Genomic DNA, 20,444 nt, shown 5'->3' on the forward strand with positions numbered 1-20,444 from the left:
GTCATTTTGGCAGGAATTCAAGAGTATAAAGAAGACCAAAGTAAAGTCAATCTGGAACAAGTTGAATCCAAATATTGAATGATTTTTAATACTACACAAAGGAATTAGTCTTTTATCCTCAAGAAAATAGGGATAGTTATAAATATTTGTTATAAGATGGAAAATCTTAAATAGCATTGGATCTGGTATTGGGTAATCAGTTTGAACATTGCTTTGAAACTTACTAGTTGTGTGATTTTGAATAAGTCATTTATTTTAACACTTTTACTCACTGCTTCATAGGATTGTTGTGAGGAAAGTATTTTTAAATTTAAAGTTCTTTTTCTCTGTTTTTTTGAGGAATCAAAAAAATTTGCATTGATTAATGAAGAGCTAAACAAATTATGGTACTTTAATGTAATTGGGATATTATTGTAATTATTAATTGTAAAAAATTAATTATTAATTTTATATATTGTAATATATTAATGTAATTGGGATATATTGAAACATGCAGAATCTAGAGAGGTATGGGAAAGATCAGGGACTGTTTTATTTTTTGTCTTTTTATCTAAAGTACCTAGTATAGCATTTAGGATAGCTAATGATACTAAGTAATTACTAAATACTTGATTGAGCAAATGATTAAACCAAGGCAGAATTATGTAAACTGAAAGGGGGGGGGGGGGGAAAAGGGGAAAGGGAAGAGAGGAACATATACAATGTCAGCAATAATATAAACAGAAGGAATGAAAATCTGAAACTGAATACTATGTATCATAATGACTAAGGATGGCTCTAGAAAAGAGTTGAAATACTGTAGGTATGGTTAGATATAAATGATGTGTTGATTGATTTTACTGAATTTCTTTTCTTTTTTTTTTTTTATTCATTTTTGTAAGGGATGCCTTGTTAGGAAAGAGGGTCTGGAGATACATTTGGAAGTAAAGTGATGCCAAAACAAAAGACATAAATAAAAAAACAAGATTAAAAAACATAAAGTGCCATATCATTGTGAGATTTTAATAATAATTATTATCACTGATAAGGTAAGTCAATATGTATTTAGTAAGCACATTACTATGATTTCTTTCTAACATAAAGAATATCCCCATACTTCAAAAAAAAAAAAGTTTATGTTGTAACACTCACAAAAACAGAGTATTAATCCCCAGCTTTCTTAAGTTTAAAATATAGAAAAAGGCTTAACTATTTATTTTTATATATTATTACTATCCTATTGTTTTCTAATCAATTTTATATATAGCCCTCATCATCCCTCCCCACTCCAATTTCTTCCTCATTATATTTTTTACAGCCAACATTATGGTAGTTTCATGTGAACAACCTGAAATGTCAATCACTTAGATGAAGAGGAAATTAATATGGAAAACAGTCAATCCTACCAGTTTGAGGTTTTTCAGAACATTAAAGGGGAAAAAAAAAACTTAGGCAGTTTCTCTTTAACTTTGTTTCTGATACTTATCTAAAAGTTTTTATTTTGACAAATTTTAATGGTGGTTTAGTTTCTCTATTTTCTGCTCTTGATATGTTGAAGTATGCTTATTTGAATTATTCAGGGATCCTTAATTTCATTAGTGTGGGTGATTCTGCTCTAAATAAAAGGACAATCCTAACCATATCTTTTTTGAAAGTTTTCAAGTAGCCAGACTTATGTGAGGTTGATAGATCTTGAAGAGCAGACACAGAACCTATCACTGATTAGATACTCAAAGCTTTTCCAAATCTGAATTGCCTTTCAGGACTTGGGGTCACCTCTTAACCAGGATGAGTCACTGGAAAAGATTTTAATGGAAAATGTTTTTTTAATATATAGTTCATCTCCATTTTGGATCTTGTGGAACAACAGTCTAGGGTCTTGTAGAAGCAGCAGCACAGGTTTTAAAGAAAGTTTTATTCATTTTGAAATTTTGTTTGACTGACATCTTAAAAGGAAAACTGGTAAGATTATGAGAAGAGCCAATGATTATAAATATTTTTACATAGCCTTTTATATCCTTTAAATATTAACATTAAAAAGTCACTGCTTTGGTTTGGGACTTGGCATCTCCTGTTAAAATGCTAAAATGCCTAAAGGAGGTAAGCTGTTATTTGCTTGGGTATATTGAATAGATAGGAGGGGTCACCTTGGAAAGTAAAGATTTTGCAGGATTTTGAGCAGGAAAGGAAGTTAGTGGCTATGTAATGCATTCCCACCCTCTTACAAAAGAGAAAATGAAGCCCAGAAAAAGAAGGGATTTACCTGAAGTCACCCAGTAGACCCAGGATTCAAATCTACCCATATCCTCTTGGAATCCCTAGATCCTTGGAAGATTCAGTCTGAGTCCTCGTACATCAGGCCTCTCTTTATCCCTTCCATCTTTATCATCGTTTTGAATTCCTTGAGATATCTGGGTTGTATGTGCTCATCTGGGTAAATGTTGCTTTTGACAATAGAATATAAGTTATTTGAGTCAGGCAATATTTCTTTTGATTTTCTTCCTTGTTTCTCTCTAGCACCTAGAGTACTACCTACAAGTAGGCACTTAATATTAACTTGGAGGTGGTGCATAAGGCTTCTGACTCCAAATCTCATGTTGCTGCTGTTGATTTTATTATTGTTGCTGCTTCTTGCTTAATAAACTCTCACAGATTGGAACGTGGTATATGCCTATTTTTAAGGATGGCATATGTTTATGGCAGTGTGATATAGTGAATAATATACTGCATAGTTTTTTAAACTTTTTCCACCCACGATCCCTTTTTGTCCAAGAAATTTTTATTGTGACCCCGTATATACAGGTATATAAAATCAGTATGCAAACAAACATTTACTAATAATAAATCATAATTTCATGTCCTCCCCATTCAATTATAAAATCTCTTATAGTGAACCAGGCAGAGTTTAAGAAAATAGGATATACTGGATTTGGAGATCTGAAGGCCAGGTTTCAAATTTTGCCATTGCCAATAGCTTTGTAACCACCATCAACTCATTAAATTACATTGAGCCTCAGGCAGCTTTTTAAGGTTTATCTACTAAAATGTAGGGGGATTGGATTGTTTCCTTGAAGTGTATAAGGGAATTGTATGGAGGAAAGGATTGGAACATCTGTTACTAACCAAACAATAATGACTGATAAGGATATCTGAAGGATACATGATTTTATCTTTGTGGATACTATAGAGATCTCTCAACATAATTTAGCTTATGATCTTCAAGAATTACTGGATGAAAAAGAAATTCATCACCATACATTAAATATTCTTATGATCAGTATTGGCACGGTGTTTGGCACATAGTGGACCCTTAATAAATGTTTATTAACTGACTGGTTCTCTCCTGCTTCTTTAGGCTGGTTGCTGGGTAGTATAGAAAAAGCCTGTAAAGGCATTCACACTTGTGACCTTTCCAATTTTATAAGATCTATCAGAACTGCATAGCTGTCAAGAATTATTTGCCTCCAAACTATGAGTCAAATTAAGTCCTCAATGGGATATTTATGGAAAGAGAAATTAAAGAATTTCTTGATAAAAAAACACAGATAAGTTACAAATGTGACTGTTAGAAGACAGAAGATGCACTGAATTCTCTAAAATGAGATTGATGTAGGTGACAATTAGCTCTTAGGACAGACCTGAAAGTATTATTGCCATGGGAGAGAGGGGAGATAGGGTACTATTTCACTGGATTTCCTCTAGCCAAATCTAGAGAATCCAATGAGGACAACAGAGATTTAGAAATTGTTAGAGGATAGAAATCTAGGGAAAGGTGGGGAATGAGAGCAGATTCTCTATTCTAATTCTGATAGTTGGGTAGAAAGATGGAAGTGGTTCTTGCAGTTGAAAAAAATGGTAACGAAAATAAGCTTTTTCATATTTCTGACTTACACCTTCATCACCCATTCTTGGGTCCCATTGTTTCATTGGTCTCCAAAGTGGAGTGGGGAGTAAACCCAGGTACCTCCATTTTGACAGTGCAAATCCTGCCTAAACAGTCAATAGGCACCCCTGCCTCACCAGGATTATATATTTTTTTAAAGAATCCTCAATGTAAGACACTCAGGAGCTTCCCACCCTCTTCTGTGCATTTTCCAGTGCACACATCACACCCTCCATAATAAATTCCGAGGGCTGACAGTGTCTAAGCTGGCTGCTCCTTTGCCCTCAATTTCAGTGAGATGGGCCATTGAAAACTCATTACAAGCTGTTTAGACTCTGACTTTGACTCTTGCTCAGCAGCGAACAAAATTAACAGCTCTTGGAGGTAGCAAAGAAGGCACTCGGCCAAATAAAAAAAAAGGGGGGGGTGAATAGAAATGGTGAGAAAAGACTTTTAATATTATCTCCATTATTCATGCAAACAAGCTCAAATCCAAAGAGTATGTATTTTGTGTGTGGCTTTAATTGGGTGGCTAATATTGGCGGGGGTTGCTTTCAGTAAGAAGGCCACCCGCATGCCCAACACACAGCTCAAAATTTGCTTACATGTCAAGCAATGAGCCTTTGAGTGCAGCAGAATTGCTCCATAAATTTAACTATCACTTTCAAATTTCTGTTTTTTTCTAATTTAGTGCTTGATAGTTTTTTATGTGATAATTTTAAAATGCTGTTTATGGCCAAAGTTACCTTGATAATACAGGTGTGCAGAGAAAATTCACAGCCATCTATTTAAAAAAATTCTGTTTAAACCTACCGGCATTTTGTGAGTCTAAGAACAAAGTAACAGTGCAAACATTACAGATTTTCATAGCATCCTAATTAATCTAGATTTTTCCCTCGCAAAGTAACAGTTTACAGTATAATTGAAGTAAACTGTCCAATACTAGCAAATGTAAAATAACGTTTCCCAAGATTTTGTATATCTCTTTTCTTTTTAAAAAATTGAAGCTATAGCAACAATTATAATATTAACAACAATAGTAATAATGATAGCTTTCATTTCAATAGCATTTTTAAGGTCTATGAAGTGCCAACCTCAAAAAAGAACCAATTCTCCACACCAACCCTATCAGTCAACAAGAATTTGTTGAATGCTTACCAGTGGTCCTCAAACTTTTGTTCTCAATATCTTTATCCTATTAAAAATGATTGAGGATCTGTCCAAAGAGTTTTTGTTTATGTGGTTTATAGTTATAGATATTGATCACATTAAAAATAAAAACTAATGAATTTGTAGACTCTCTGAAAGGATTTCAGAGATACCCAGGATGCTCTGGACCAGACTTTGAGAACCACTGGTATGCCAGGTGCTGTGCATAAAAACATTCCCCAAGTAATCTAGAATGTAGTAGAAAATGTAGCATATGTTGAAGTAGAAGAGCAGCTTGAATATTCCTACAGAAAGCCAGAAGTCATACCTAGTTTCCATAAAAATGGAAGTTTACATGTCTCACTGTGATTTCTGCACTGACAGGATTATTGACTGACTGATTCTCTCCAGTGATTGCTAGTGATCAAAGATATACCCACAGAATTTTTAAAAAGAAAAGAAAATACTGGAGGGAGGAAGTTGGGAAGGACAAGGTGAAGCTTTCTGGATCATTCTTCCCTAAGCCTGAACCAAGTTTCCATTCTAATGAACCAGTTTATGAAACAAAGGAAAAAGTCCCTGATTCTGGAGTCAGAAAACAAACTTCCAACGTTTGTGACCTTAAGCAAGTTATTTATTGCTCAAGGCCTCATTTTTTCTCAAATATAAAGGCCTCAGAGAGGCCTTATCTTTTTAGATCTATGAACTGTAATGAAGGAGAATGAAAGTCACTGAAATCTTTTCCCTGGCTTTAATGTTTGCACATGTATGTGTTGTGTGTCTACAAAGGTAGCATGGGGGTGATGAAACCATTCATGTGTTCAAGGTGAAGCTCAATTGTTCTCTCTCCTTAAGGAGGCCTTTTGTTTTATTTCCTAAGATAGTATTCCCCATTCCCATCCCCATTTCATTTATTGTATGTATGTATATGTGTATAACACATACACATATAAATAGAATGTAAGTTATCTTGTATGTATATTATTGATAATTTATAAACATTATACATGCTTACAAAATAAATGTCAAGTAATGGGGATATAATAGATTCATATACAATAATTTCTAGTCCTTTGTCCTTTCATCATTCTAGCCAGTATCCTCTGAATGTGTTTCCATTATATTAAGATCCTTCCTCAAATGTAGGTCCTGGAATTATAGCTAATTCTCAAGAATTGATCTGTAGCTCTACATGATATAATTAAAGTCAGCAATGGCATAGAGTCAGGAGATCTAATAATTGTGATAACACTCCATATGCTACTTCCCAGCATTAAAAAAATGATGATATTCTGGAGAACAATTAGGAATTATGCACAAAGGGTTATAAAACTGTTCATACCCTTTGAACCCAGCATTGTTATTATTGGGTCATTACCCCAAAGAGAGCAAAGAATAAGGGAAATGACCTATTTGTAAAAATATTTATAGAAAATCTTTTTGTGGCAGCAAAGAATTGGAAATTGAGGGAAGGTCCATCAATTAGCTAAACAAGTTGTGGTATATGATTATGATGGAATAACTTTGTGCTGTAAAGAAATGATAAGCAGTTAAATCACTATTAATTAGAGAAATGCAAATTAAAACAACTCTGAGATACCACCTGACACCTATCAGATTGGTTAAGATGTTAGAAAAAGAAAACAATATATGTAGGAGGGGATGTGAGAAAACTGGGGCATTAATGCACTGTTGGTAGAGTTGTGAACTGATCCATCCATTCTGAAGAACAATTTGGCACTATACCCAAAGGGCTACAAAACTGTGCATAACTTTTGTTCTTCTAATATCACTACTAGGCCTGCATCCCAAAGAGATCATATAAAAAGAAAAAGGACTCACATGTACAAAAATATTCATAGCAGTTCTTTTTGTGGTGGCAGAGCTGGAAAATGAGGGGATGTCCATCAATTGGAGAATCATAATATATGAATGTAATAAATAGAATACTGTTGTTCTATAAGAAATGATGAGTAGGCAGATTTCAGAAAAAGCTAGAAATATTTACATGAACTGATGTGAGTGAAGTAAGCAGAGACAGGAGAACATCGTACAAAGTAATAGCAACATTGGATCATAATCAACTTTGAAAGACTTAGCTCTTCTCAACAATACAATAATCCAAGACAATTCTAAATGACTTATGATGGAAAATGTTATCCACATCCAGAAAAAGAACTATGGAGACTAAATACAGATCGAAGAATATTATTTTCACTTGTTTTTAAATTTGTTGTTTTTTCTTTTTCTTTTTTGTGTTTTTTTTTTACTTTTGTTCTGATTCTTCTTGACTAATATGGAAATATGTTTGACATGATTATCCATATATAGTTTATTTTGGATTGCTTGCTGTCTTGGAGAGGGGAGACAGGAAGAAAAATTTGGAACTCAAAATCTTACAAAAATGAATGTTGAAAACTATTTTTACATGTAATTGAAAAAAGAAATATTATTAAGTTTTTTTTTTTAAAAAAGAAATGACAAGTATAGTACTTTAGAAAAACTTGGAGAGGCACAAAGTTAAATGAGCAGAAGTAGGAGACATTTGTATACACAGTAACAGCAATAAGATAAGGATGGTCTTCTGTGAAAGATTTAGCTACCCTATCAAGACAATGATCCAAGAAAATTCCAAAGGATCCATAATGAAAAATGTTGTCCAGCGAAAGAACTAATGAATGGAGATTGAGACATACTTTAAAAAAAAAAAACTTAATTTTTATTGTTTTATTCTGTTCATTTTTTCTTTTGCAATATAGCTTATATGGAAATACATTTTGCATGACTTTACATATGTAAATACAAAATTGCTTGCCTTGTCAAGGAGAAAGAGCAAGTGGGAGAGTTGGAAAGAATTTAGATCTCAGAACTTTTTTTAAATGACTGTATAATTTTTATATTTAATTGGGAAATATTTAACAAAATAAATAAAAATAACTTTTAAAAAAATAAAAAGAGGATGTATTAAGTCAGAGCCACTCAATAGGGGAATTTCTGGAAGAAGCCATAGTACAAGTACCTGTTCCTTTGTTAAGACAACCTTTATTTCTTTATTTGTTTCTCTCAATGATGACTTGCCAATAAGATTTTCTCATTCCAGGTTCAGTGAACTGTTTAGTTCATCACTTGAATATAGCATTTTGTCAGCCTTAAAGCATAATAAAGCTTACCTTTATATAGTGTTTTAAGTTGTACAAAACGCTTTACAACAACCTTGGAAAGTAGGTGTTGTTATTATTCCCATTTTATAGATGAGAGATCTGAGGAAGACAGGGGTAAAGTGACTTCTCTAGGATCATATAGCTAGTATGTTTCTGAGATTATATTTGAAATCAGCTCTTTCTGACTCCAGGTAAAGTATTCTATCTACTGTACCACATACCTGCCTCAAATGATTGAAATATATGCATATATATATATTTTTTTTCAATATATATCACTCATCATATGCCATAACCCATGCCTGAAACAGTTTATATATTGACATGTGGTATTCAGGAGCCCCACATAACACAGTATAACTCATGTTTCTATAAGTTTTACATAACAGATTCTGACTACTTAGTACTATGGTAGCCAGTTCAAGATTTAACTAGTATTAACACTGCATGACTGGAAAAATCATTCATGTTCAAACAGATTCTCTAGGATCCAGATAATCTTTAGATTGGCTATTTCTCAACCTAAGCCACTGATGAATTCTTAGTGTTTTCTTGATGTTTTCACCTCCTCTCCAGTAACAGCAATCTTTAGAACCAGTGAAGGTCAGGGTGGAAACAGATTAACAACATCTTCTCCCACAATGTCAAAATACTTAAAGGTGTTTACAGTGCGCAGTGACACACAATGAATTTAAGACTAGACAACTGAAGCAGAAATAAAACTATTTCTGTTCCTCTAAGCTTGAATAGGGGCCTTGGTGTTTTATGATTGTTTTAAGGTCCATTAATCGTTGAATCATGAGGCCATGTAGAAAGTGACAGCTTTAACATTCTGTCCCCAGGTTTATTTAAAATGTTTTCTCTTCTGCACAGTTTCTAATTAATAATAGTGATTGAGTCCTGATTCATATGTTTCAAAACCATTGCAATATAGAATAGAGCACCTTGGTTTCATATTACTGGTCATGGCAAAAAACCAACTGAACGAAGCTAACTTTTAACAAGGACTGTCTCATTTGTATAAGGGGGTAAGTCTGTCCATGGTACACTCAGGATCATGAAAAAAGTCACCAATGAGCTCCCTTTATTTTCAGATATTGATTCCCTTATGAGAGGAACAGGGAGAAGAGTATACTCACATTTTCTGTTAAGAGAAGAAAAACTTGAGGGACTATGATATAGTGGAAAGATTTAGATTTAGGTTCAGGTGATGAACTGGACATTTCACTGAACCTAGAATGAGAAAACCTTATTGGCAAGTCACCATTGAGAGAAACAAATAAAGAAATAAAGGTTGTCTTAATGGTACTTGTACTATGGCTTCCTCCAGAAATTCCCCTACTGAGTGGCTCTGAGTTTTCATTTCTGAGGGACTCAACTTTCTAATCTTTAAAATAAGAAAAGTTTGGGATGAATTTTAATGTCCCTTCTGGCTCTGGCATTTAGTCCAAAGTCCCAGCTATGCTGCTTTTAAGCTATGTGACATTGGGTAAGCCACTTCCCTTTAGTGCTGGCTTTCTCATCTGAACTTAAATACAAAGTAGAGTTATAGGTGGAGGAGGCATCTGGGTAGCATAATGGATAGAGCACTGGATCTGGAATCAGGAAAACGATTCTAGTGTGGTCAGACACATTGCCTGTGTGAACCTGGACAAGTCACTTAACCCTATTTGCCTCAGTTTTCTCATTTATTAAATGTTCTTCAGTATCTTTATGAAGAAAACTCCAAAATGAGTCATAAAAAGTTGACCACCATTGAAATGAATGGACAATAACAAGACAGTATAAGAAACAATCTAGCAAATGCTAGATTTTAAACAACCATTTGTTTAAAGCTCACTGAGATATCACTACATTGTCACCGTGTCATATGTCTATCTTATTTATGTATATAATATTATTGTTGCAATTTTTGATTCATGATTTTGGGGTGCTTTGAGGTTTGTAAAGTACTTTTTTCATGATAGCCCTATTAGATTGGTGGAACTTTATGTTAAGGGTTTGCTGCTAAATTTCAAGATATATGTACTGGAGGGTACGAAGTGTGTGTGTGTGTGTGTGTGTGTGTGTGTGTGAGAGAGAGAGAGAGAGAGAGAGAGAGAGAGAGAGAGAGAAACAGACAGAGAGAAAGACAGAGAGAGAGAGAGAGAGAGAGAGAGAGAGAGAGAGAGAGCTTTTTCCACTATAATACCTGTTCCTGACATTCTTCTGCTAATTGACAAAGTGAATTCCCCTTGAATGGAGGTAAAAAAGAAAGTTCCCCTATCCCAATTAGAATTTAGAGTGAGTGCTCAGCTCCTTTACTGAAATCCTTCTGTTATACCTCACATTGATATGACTTTGACCCAGAGTTCTTTAAGGTTATTTCAGTGGAGTCTAAGACCTCATGGACTCCAAGTTGAAAAGCCTTTAATTCTGGCCTTGTGATGGACTGTATTTCTGTCATCTGAGAACTGGCCTAGCTAAGTACAGAGAGGCTCAGCCCAACACAGAGACAAATGTTTCTGGTTATGGGATTTCATGAATAGAATCTATTAAAGAGATGGGAGATTTGGCAACTGTATCAGTCAAGAGAGAACTCACACACATAGGATCATGACTCCTTGAAATAATATTATTGGCAAAAATGATCTCTGTTTTGTGATACTATCAGCTAAAGCCAGAGTTCAATCAAATAATTCACTTCAACAACATATTTAAGTTTCTGCTGTGTTCAGGGTTCTCTGCTAAATTCAGACATAAATGTAAAAATCCTTGTTCAAGAAGCTGACATTCCATTGTAGGGAGGTAGGAGAGGGATATAGAAGGAACATAGATAAACACAACAGGAAATGATCAACAATATGCTCAGAGGAATATTTGAGAGAAAGGGCATTAATTGGTTGGCCTAGGTTTAAGAAAGATACCTTGGTGAAAGTGATAAGAGACAGGGAGGGAGGGAAAGGGAGAGGGAGAAGAAGATAGAGAGGGAAAGGGAAAGAGAGAGGGAAAGGGAAAAGGAGATGGAGAGGGAGAAGGAGAGAGGGAGAGAACATGTGTAACAATTACGTATAGACAGACAGATGAGTCTTGAAGGAAAATAAGAGTCCCAAAAAGTAGAAGTGAGGTAGAAGTATATTTGGCTGAAATGTAATACATAAAGAGCATAATGTTGAAAAAGGACTGGAAAGGTAGGCTGTGGATTAAAATCTTAAATGCCACTTGGAAAAGGAAAGGGAAGGGGAAAATAAACATGTATTAAGGAGTCTGCATTTTCTCTTAAAGAACAGAGGTGTGGCAGAGTCAAAACTATCATTTTTTTTTATTTGATGAAGTAGAAACATTATTTAGGCAATAATGTGAAAGATTAATGGTAAAGTGGGAGAAGAAACATCCTAACCAGTCATACAGCAGGACAGGATTCAAATCCAGGTCTTATGATGACAAAACCAGAACTCTTTCTATATTACCTCCTAGCCTCTCAGGAGATAGCACAAGAGTACTGGAATTTTATGTCAGTAGAGAACATGTGCTTCATATTCATTCTGTGTTTTTTGACATTTGAGAAATGTTTCAATTCAACTTTCCTGGGATCCATTGAAAGACTCTCCTTACCCATATTAGAAAACATAGAATTGCTTCCCTTGGAGAGCTTCTATCATTTGTCTCATTAGTCAGGATATAAGGCCACAGAGGAATTGCTTTGGAAGTGATATTGAGGTAGAAAGGCTTAGCAAAGAAAGTTTCATTTAAAATCTGGTTATTCCATTGTGGAAAAAGGTCTGTTATACTTATTATAATGAAAAAGTAAATTATTGGGGAAAAATAGCCAACAACAAATACATCGATTTGCCTAATTCCTGTAGTTATCTGCTTTCAGAACAATGTCCAGGTTTAATTAAAAAGCATCTAATTGGGCACAGAGATTCAGTTAAGTGGCAGAGAAGATGACGCACTGGACCTGAGTTGAAATTCTGCCCCAGAAACTCACTAGTACATGACCCTGGGCAAATCACTTTGTACTTCAGCTTATTCAACTGTAAAGTGAAAATAATAATAATAGCACTTACTTCTCAAAGTTGTCCTGAGGATCAAATGAGAATATTTGTAAAGTGCTTTGGAAAATTTAAAGCCATATATAAATGTTAGATGATGATGATGATGATGATAACACTTAGGCTCAAATTAATTTAAAATATGCAGTATCTCTCCCACTTGCTACACATAAATTATAAGCTCCTTTAAGGCAAGAAGTATGCCTTTCCCTTCCCCACCATTTTTGTTTCCTCCTTATGTACTGAAGCTAGTAGAATAATTATTAATATTGATTGAATGAATGATGAGAAAAGCTCTTCGTAATCAGTAGTAAAGAGCTATGTAAATATTCTCTGCCATTATGATTATTTTGATACTTCAAAAGACCTGTTAATTAGGATTCCATATTTGGAATGTCCCTTCAAATCTGTCATGTAACTAGCACATATAGACTATCACCAATCTACAAAGTATTTCCAACCTGGGAACTTCTGCCAAAAGTGCGAACAAGCATAATTTTAAGAACCCAGGGTCACCCCACTCTCCATTATTAATCATGAGAGAATATGACTCCCACAACTGTCTTCCATAGTGGATTATTTCTTTTTCCCTACTATACATAAGGGAAGAATTATGAGTGTCTTTTTTTTTTTTAATTAAGGATGATTCTTTACTATAGGCAAGTTCTTCACAAAGTAGTCTATAGCTTCTTCACTGAAGGCTTATCTAGATTCATTGTTGATTTACTGAAAGAAAAAGCATGGTAATAAAGGAACAAATCATTTTTGTTTCTGCAAAGATTTTCTTCAGAAATTCTACCATGTTTGGGGGTGTTTACACTAACTATTTCTACCAAACTACCCTAATTCTATTGTTACAAGGAAATTAGTTTCAATTATTATGCCAATCAACTGCTGACTGAAACCAAATGTCGAAGGAAGAGTGTGATATGTTTGCCAACCAAGAATATTAATTCAGTCTTATTTTGCATTAATGTAAGCTATAATTCTGGAAGAGGCAATCCAATGCCAGTGATGGGGCTTGAAACAGTATAAAAGTTGAGTAAAGAGGGGGAATATTTAATCTGTAAATAGAAGAGAAGATGCGGGGAGAAAGGCATCAATCCTGGTATGTGGAAGAGAATTTTGATATTTTTAGCTTACGTCTAGAGCACAAAACTAAGAATAATAGAGAAAAGTTATAAGCAAGCAGATTTTAGTTCTGCATAAGGAGTATATGTTTGTTGCATTTTAAGTAGAGAAACCATACCTTCACGCAAACCATTCCATGATATAGCTTTCAGGAAGCAAGGACTGAATTCTATTATTGCCTAGCTGACTGATAGATCTTATGCTTTTGATTTAAACCTGTTTCTTGAAAATTCATTATAATTAATACCTAAAGGCATTAAAGTTAATAGTCTTTTCTGTTTAGAAGCTATAGTTTAAAAGAGAGAGAGATAATGAACAAGCAAAATGCTCCATACCAATTCATTTGTCTCTTATTCAAAATGGAGGAGTTTACATTTGGCCAGCTTTGCAATAAAGATTAAATAACAAAGTTATATGGGAATATTGTTATAATTCTGTAGGAGGAATAATTAGAAAAACTATTTGAAAACATTCAATCCATCTTAGTTATTCCTTGTTACTATAATATTCTAGAGGGATCAAGCTAAAAGTAAAGAGTTTATCAACATAGAGAAAACTTTGAATGAGGAAGTCTGGATTCATATCCCAGGTCAGTCACTTACTAGATTTAGACAAGTCACCTAGTTTCTAAGCATTACTTTTCTGTTATACAAAATGGAGCAAATATTTGCACTTCCTATGCCACTGACCTCTATGAGGAAAGTGATTTGTAAACCACAAAGCTCCCCAGAAATTGGAATTGTTGTTTACTACATGAAAATAAAAATACAAATAGTATCAAATATTATTTGATAAAGTTAGGGATAAAGTCTGTATCTGTGATTTCACCAATTAAAGGAAGTCCCAGATGAGCAAACTTCTTCTACCAATCAGATCAGGATGTCCTCTGCAACCCATAGTCTTAGAAAGTAACCTGAGACAGGGAGAAACCTAGGAACTTGCCCAGAGTCACATTGTCTGTATGTGTCAAAGATTGGAATGGAAGCCAGTTGTTCCTGGCTTTGAAGATAGCTTTCCTTTCACTATATCACACTGTCTCTCTGTTCATCAATTAAATATGCTTAGATCTTTAAATGTGTCTATAATTTCTTCAGCATGGCTTCTCCATTAATACAGATTGACATCCCTCTACAACTTAACCTTGTCTTCAAGCTCTAAATTTAGCTAGGATAGTCCTTGGGGACCAAACATTCAATGTACAGTCACTTTGGGTATCCTCAAAGACTCTTCAGTTTAGCATAGAGTATAATCAGATTTTGTTAGATCTGGTCTAACTATCTGAAACTAATGGTGACCTTTGTAACATAATGACGGATTTCAAGTGTAAAACTTGAGTGAGGAAACAAAGCAGTTATTAAAAATATGATGAACATGTGTATTTAAGGATGCTCATAAACATTCCCCTCCATTCCCAATCATCCCACTTCCAGATTTCAAGTCCCAACTCCAACACTTCCAAGCTGTGGGACTGTGAGCGTGTTAACAGCCTTTCTCTCCTCTTGGTTTTCCATATGATTACTTCAAAAATAATCTGAAAGATTATTTGCCTCACACTGTGGTTGGAAAAAAAATATTTTCTAAACTTTAAAAAATATTCCAGAAATAGAGGTTATTTTTATTCAATTTTTTCTTTCTCAAAATTGCCATTTGAAAAATTGTTTTGAAATATTTGTATTTTGTTCTCTTCCAAAAATAGAAAATGTCTTTAATCTTTATCTTTTAAAAGATTTTGTTTTTTTTTCTATGAATTTTCATCTTTAAAGAACATTTATACGTTTTAAGTCCAAGATTTTAGTGACCTAAAATACCCATGCTTTTCTTAATTCCTTTCAAGTGATTTATTAATAACATTTTTGTAAAGTGGTGACCAGAAGAGACCATGCTGCTTGGGCAGAGCTTTGTCAGAGTCTAGGGTAATCTATTCTAATTTCGGTGGACACACATTTTGCCCTGGCCAGAAAGATGTATAATGTTGTCTTCATAATTCTGCTTTGCTTTGCCTTTAGCTGTGCCTCTGGTTAGTTCCCTCCCCCTTCCCCCATTCTCCTATATCCCTGGTTGGTCAGAGTTTTTTGATAAAGTGTCTACTGTGACTCCAAGGTCTTTTGTTGAGCTTTTCCTCTTCTAGATCAATCATATTTGTTGGGTATTTGTTTATGACAAGCCAATGGACGTTGCTTTATATTTGTCAACGGTAATTTCATTTGTCATATGTCAGGCCGAGATGAGTCAGGCCGATTCAAACCTTGGCCATTTCATTTTTTTTTTCCTCCTTGTGTTACTCTTTGCTAATTTTACACTATCAGCAAATCTGACACATCTGCAGTTGTGTTACTGACTGGTAATTTATCTAGATTAGGAAATGTAGAGTTCTGAGCACTAATCACTGAGAGACTCCACTTTCCCTAATGTCTATTCCCTGTAGCTTATTTTTACATACAACGTTTCCCACTAATTTCTAGAGTGGTTAGAAGTCCTGAATTCAAATTCTGGCTGTTTTGTTTATTAGATGCATGATCCTGAACAAGTCATATCATCTTCATTAGGACATAAATTCCTGGAGAGCACGATATCCAGATCTCCTAGAATAGTGTCCAGCATAGTTAAGCACTTAATAGCTTTTTTATTGTTTACCATTTTAGGCCTGTTTTTATTTTTACCTTTCAAATAAGTGTTTTTGGTGCCAAACTAAATTCTCCCTAAATTCCCTTCGTACTCAAAATGTCTTCTTTCAGAAGCTGACCTAATTCTCTTTAAACATGAATATCTACAATGAAACAAGGGTCTTGTCAAAGTAAGTAAAGTAGCCTTTCATTGCATGAGATAATCAGCCCTATAGAATATATAAAATTTAGAGATATGTGGGACTTCAGAGTTTATCTAAACTCCTTAGTTTTCACAGGTGTGATCAAGTTTTGGAGAAGTCCAATGGTCAAGTAAAGTAAAAAACACAAGTTTTACACAAGTAAAAAAAGTCGTCGAGCTGCGATATGAACTCAGGGGCTAGGAGGCCAAGGCCAAACCTTTGTACTACACTACCAGCTTTCTCCTTAGCTCTAACAATCCTCAAAAATCCAGGGTAACGGATTAGACAGTGCCTCAGAGCTTGAGAATCCAAGGGAATTCCACATTGTACAACTATCTAAAGCTCAGCTCTCAGAGACAACTAGCTTCCTGTGATCATTAGAATATTCAAATACATCTCTTTCAAAAGAAGAGTTTTCTCTCATGCACTTAAACAAAACTAGTAACTGTCTGGATAAGAAAAGCAGTAAAATGTCATTTCTCCAATGATCTGGGTAAGTTGGACCAGTTCAGTTGAGTTCAAAAGGCATTTATTTTTATCTTGGTGTGGCCAATAATCATTTTATGACCTTGGGCAAGGTACTTCCTTCTCAGAATTTCTTTTTTTCCCCCCATCTATTTAACATAGGGAGTAAATATCTAAAGTTTCGCCCCCCCCCCCCAAGAGTGCTATTCTATGATTCAAACATTTGTAAGCCTACCTTGTACAAAGTACTAAGGCTTAAAAATAAATAAATAAATAAAGCAAGAATTTCCTTCCCCTTTTATACCCACTCATCCTGTGCAAACTTTTGAAACCTCTTTAAATAAGGTCCTTCTAATACTCCAGAAGTTTCCAACTGTATCATTGAGAAATTCATATATCTCAGTATAGGTTGTCTGCTTTATGATCCCTCACTTATACTAGCTGATCAGTCCATCCATCTTCTTTTCTGGAAACTAATGTCTTAAATAATGTCTTTTATATCACTTTTTATAAACAGAACACTGTTGGCAATATCTCTGTGTGTCTTTCCATTGATTTTTGGTCACCTTGTAATCTGGATTCTTCTGAAAACTTGAGGATCATTGTATTTCAACTCAAGCAGCACTACAGTGATATTGGTGTCAAATAAGTGTGTGTATGTCTGTGGTTGGGGACATCAAAATTAATATGAAATTTCCTGAACTTAGTACAAATCAACCAAACCAACATAGATCTAAATACCAGTTTGTTTGTTTGTTTGTTTTTTCTCCATTTCAACTTCACACTGACTATCCTATGCAACCTTGACTATTACAGAGTGTAATCCTGCTGCTGCCCCTACTTTGGAATTCACTGTTCTTAGGAACCAAAATGACTTTTAAACATTCCATTCAATTTCTCTGATTATGACTGACAGCTCCAAGTGGTGGTCTTCATCATCAGTGATGGTCTAAGTGTGTTCTTCAGTATTTGTAATAGTAATAGATTATATAGTTAGATTCAGTGTGAAAAGAGAAACTGAGGGTTTGTTTTTTTTTTAAGGAAGCTCACCTTAAATCCTGTCTCCAATTACTCTCTGTGATATAGTATAACGGGGGAGGAAGCTTATTTTACACACACACACACACACACACACACACCCCTAATACAAAACAGAATAGATAAATATATGCTGTTAAAAGAGGAGTTCTTAACCTTTGCTGTGCCAAGTTTTCTTTTCGCAGGTTTATGAATCCCTGATCAGAATAATGTTTTTAAATTCATAAAATAAAACAGAATTACAAAAGAAATTTTTTCTTTCCTATCTTTCATAGATACTCCTTGAGGATCTGTGGACTTTAGATTAAAAATCTTTTGCTGGAGGTGCAAAGTCTTGAGTTCATAGAAAGCAAAGATAGTTTTCTTTTTTTTTTTTCATTTGGGGGTTAAAAGGAACACATGCATCTAGGAAGTCTTAGGATCATAGAATTTTAAGTCAGAAGGTACTTTGGAAACAATCCTCTGATCTCATTTTAGATGAGGAAACTGAGGCACAGAAATAAGAAGTATTTTGTCCAAGTCTCATTAGTATTAAATAATAGACGTGAAATTTGAAGCCAGCTTTGAATCTTAACTAAATCCAGAGCTTCATAGAGGGAGAAACATATGAGCTGTGTCTCAGAAGATGGATGAGATAGATATTATGGAGAGAACTTTCCAAGTATAAGGAAATTAAAATATTTGCTTTCATGACTTCTTGTCTTCTAGTACAAAAGTTTGATGGCAAGAAATATCTAGGTTCCAGTGGAATGAAAAAGTCTCACTTGCCCAAACTGGCACTGCTTTGGCTCAGGGTCTAAGTAAACTTCTAGGTCTGACCTATGGTCTAAAGTGATTTTCTGGAAATGCAAAGGCCTAATTATCTGAAACCCCTCAAAGTCCTGGCAGACCTCAAGAATTAGAAGTTACTTAACCCACTCCCCATGGCCAGTTTTCTTAAACATTAACTCTGTTCCAGATATTTTTGTCTCAAACTCGCCAAGAAGGGGAAAGCACAGCCAACAACAATTTCAAAGGTTCGCCTTTTCTATGTAGGCCAAGTGCACAGATTTGATAGAATTCTGATTCATGCATCTTATTACATTCATTTTCATAGGAATCTGAAGGCACTGTTCTCTTCCCAGTGTGGCCCAGGCTGCCAGAAGCATTTGTCCACTTAGAAAGCTAATGTCTTAAACTACCAATGACTCTAAAACTGAAAAACTACCAGAATATTTGGCTGTTTTAGACATGCATAAGGCACTGAACAAAATAGATAGAGAACTTGGCTGAACTTTACTTTAAATTTGCCAATCAAAACTTCAAAAGAGAGCCAAGTTGGCTATGAAACCTCCCACTCTGAGCCAGCGCTAATTATGTCAACAAGTAGTTCATGCTTAGCGCTTGTTGAGTCATGCACTCTCAGTTGATAGGAGATGAGTCTTAGGTGTATATGAAGCCCAGCAGTTGCTTATGTTAATTCCAATCCATTTAAGACTGTTACTTGAAACTGCCTGATGACATCATAACATTTCAATTCTTAACTTTCTCCTGGGATGTGTCCCCACTGTGTGCCTTGGATTAAAAGAGTCTCTAAGCAGCCAGAGCCTAAATGAGAAACTCGTGGAAAGGTCAGGAATAGCCTGTGTAAGGAAGAATACAATATCAAGAGTCAAGAATCCTATGTTTGAGTCCAAGCTCTGATATTTACCAGCTGTGTGACCATGGACAAGTCGTTCGCACTCAGTTTTATCATCTGTAAAATAGGAAGGTCATTGACCTTCAAGAAGTCTTCAGAATCGGGTTCAAATCTTGGCTCTGCTACCTCTTAGCTAGGGGTATTTTCCTAGTTTCTTTCACTAGAAAATGAAGAGATTGCCTTTCAGCTTCAGAATTCTGTGAAATCATCATCTTTTGGCATGAACAGTCTCACGGAGCTTTTATGAGAAAAGCCCTTAAGAAACATTCACGCTCTTCATCTAAGAGTTGGTGGTGTTGGCATGGGCATTGCTACTTATTCACAAGCAGAGGATACTGAAAGGGAATTAAAAGAACTGGGTCCAGGTTACAACAGTGGCATTTTCTGGCCATGGGAACTCAGGCAAAATCCTTTCACAATCTTTGAACCTCCATCTCTTCCACTAGAAGCATTGAGTGCATCAACTGATACAATTAAAAAATAATTTTACTATGATTTACTGTAATTTTTCCTGTGTGAATGCTTGTTAAAATACAAATAACTACTCAGCTATTTTAATTGTATTTTGAAATAAAAATTTTCATTCTACTGTCTTTATTCCCTTTGCCTCATAGATTAAAAAAAAAAAAGCATTGTATCAATTAAAATACATGGATGTGATATTCTAGTGTCTGCTTATCTCTTGCATTAAAATGAGAGAGTTGAAACAAAGCACCTCTAAGGTCCTTTTCAAGTCCTACATTTTATAAGGACATGTATTTGGAAGAAAGGAAGGAAATAAGCATTTAGTAAGTACCTCTTGTGCACTAAACACTTTACGATTATTTTTACCATTTTATCTTCTCAACCACTCTACATAATAGGTGCTATATTATTCCCCATTTTACAATTAAGGAAAATGAGACAAAAAAGTTGTGACTTGCTCAGTGTATAAGGCAGAACTTGAACACAGGGTTCCCTGACTCTGTCTGTGCCCATTCAGTCTACTAGTTATCTTAAAAAAAAAAAAAAAAAAAGCCATTCTTACTTTTTTACCCACCCCTTACTCTATTCCCCCCATAAAAAAAACCTGATCTCAAACATAATAACTGTCCAGTGAGAAGTCTTTCACTAAATTTTT

The 20,444-nt window shown here is 34.7% G+C and overlaps 1 protein-coding gene across 2 annotated transcripts in view; it reads left to right on the forward strand.

The window, feature by feature from the left end:
• Nucleotides 1–20,444, forward strand: part of WWOX (WW domain containing oxidoreductase) — a 1,126,590-nt gene that overhangs the window by 705,144 nt on the left and 401,002 nt on the right. The window contains exon 9 of one of the 2 annotated variants that reach the window (XM_031957170.1): nt 882–1,136. The exons of the other annotated variant lie outside the window; for it this stretch is intronic. Coding sequence (XP_031813030.1) covers nt 882–932 — 51 coding nt within the window. The 3' untranslated portion in view covers nt 933–1,136. Of the gene's footprint in view, nt 1–881; nt 1,137–20,444 lie in introns of those variants that run through there. 2 annotated transcript variants of the gene reach the window in all.

This window comes from Sarcophilus harrisii, chromosome 2 (assembly GCF_902635505.1).
Source record: "Sarcophilus harrisii chromosome 2, mSarHar1.11, whole genome shotgun sequence".
In the NCBI taxonomy this organism is placed as follows: domain Eukaryota; kingdom Metazoa; phylum Chordata; class Mammalia; order Dasyuromorphia; family Dasyuridae; genus Sarcophilus; species Sarcophilus harrisii.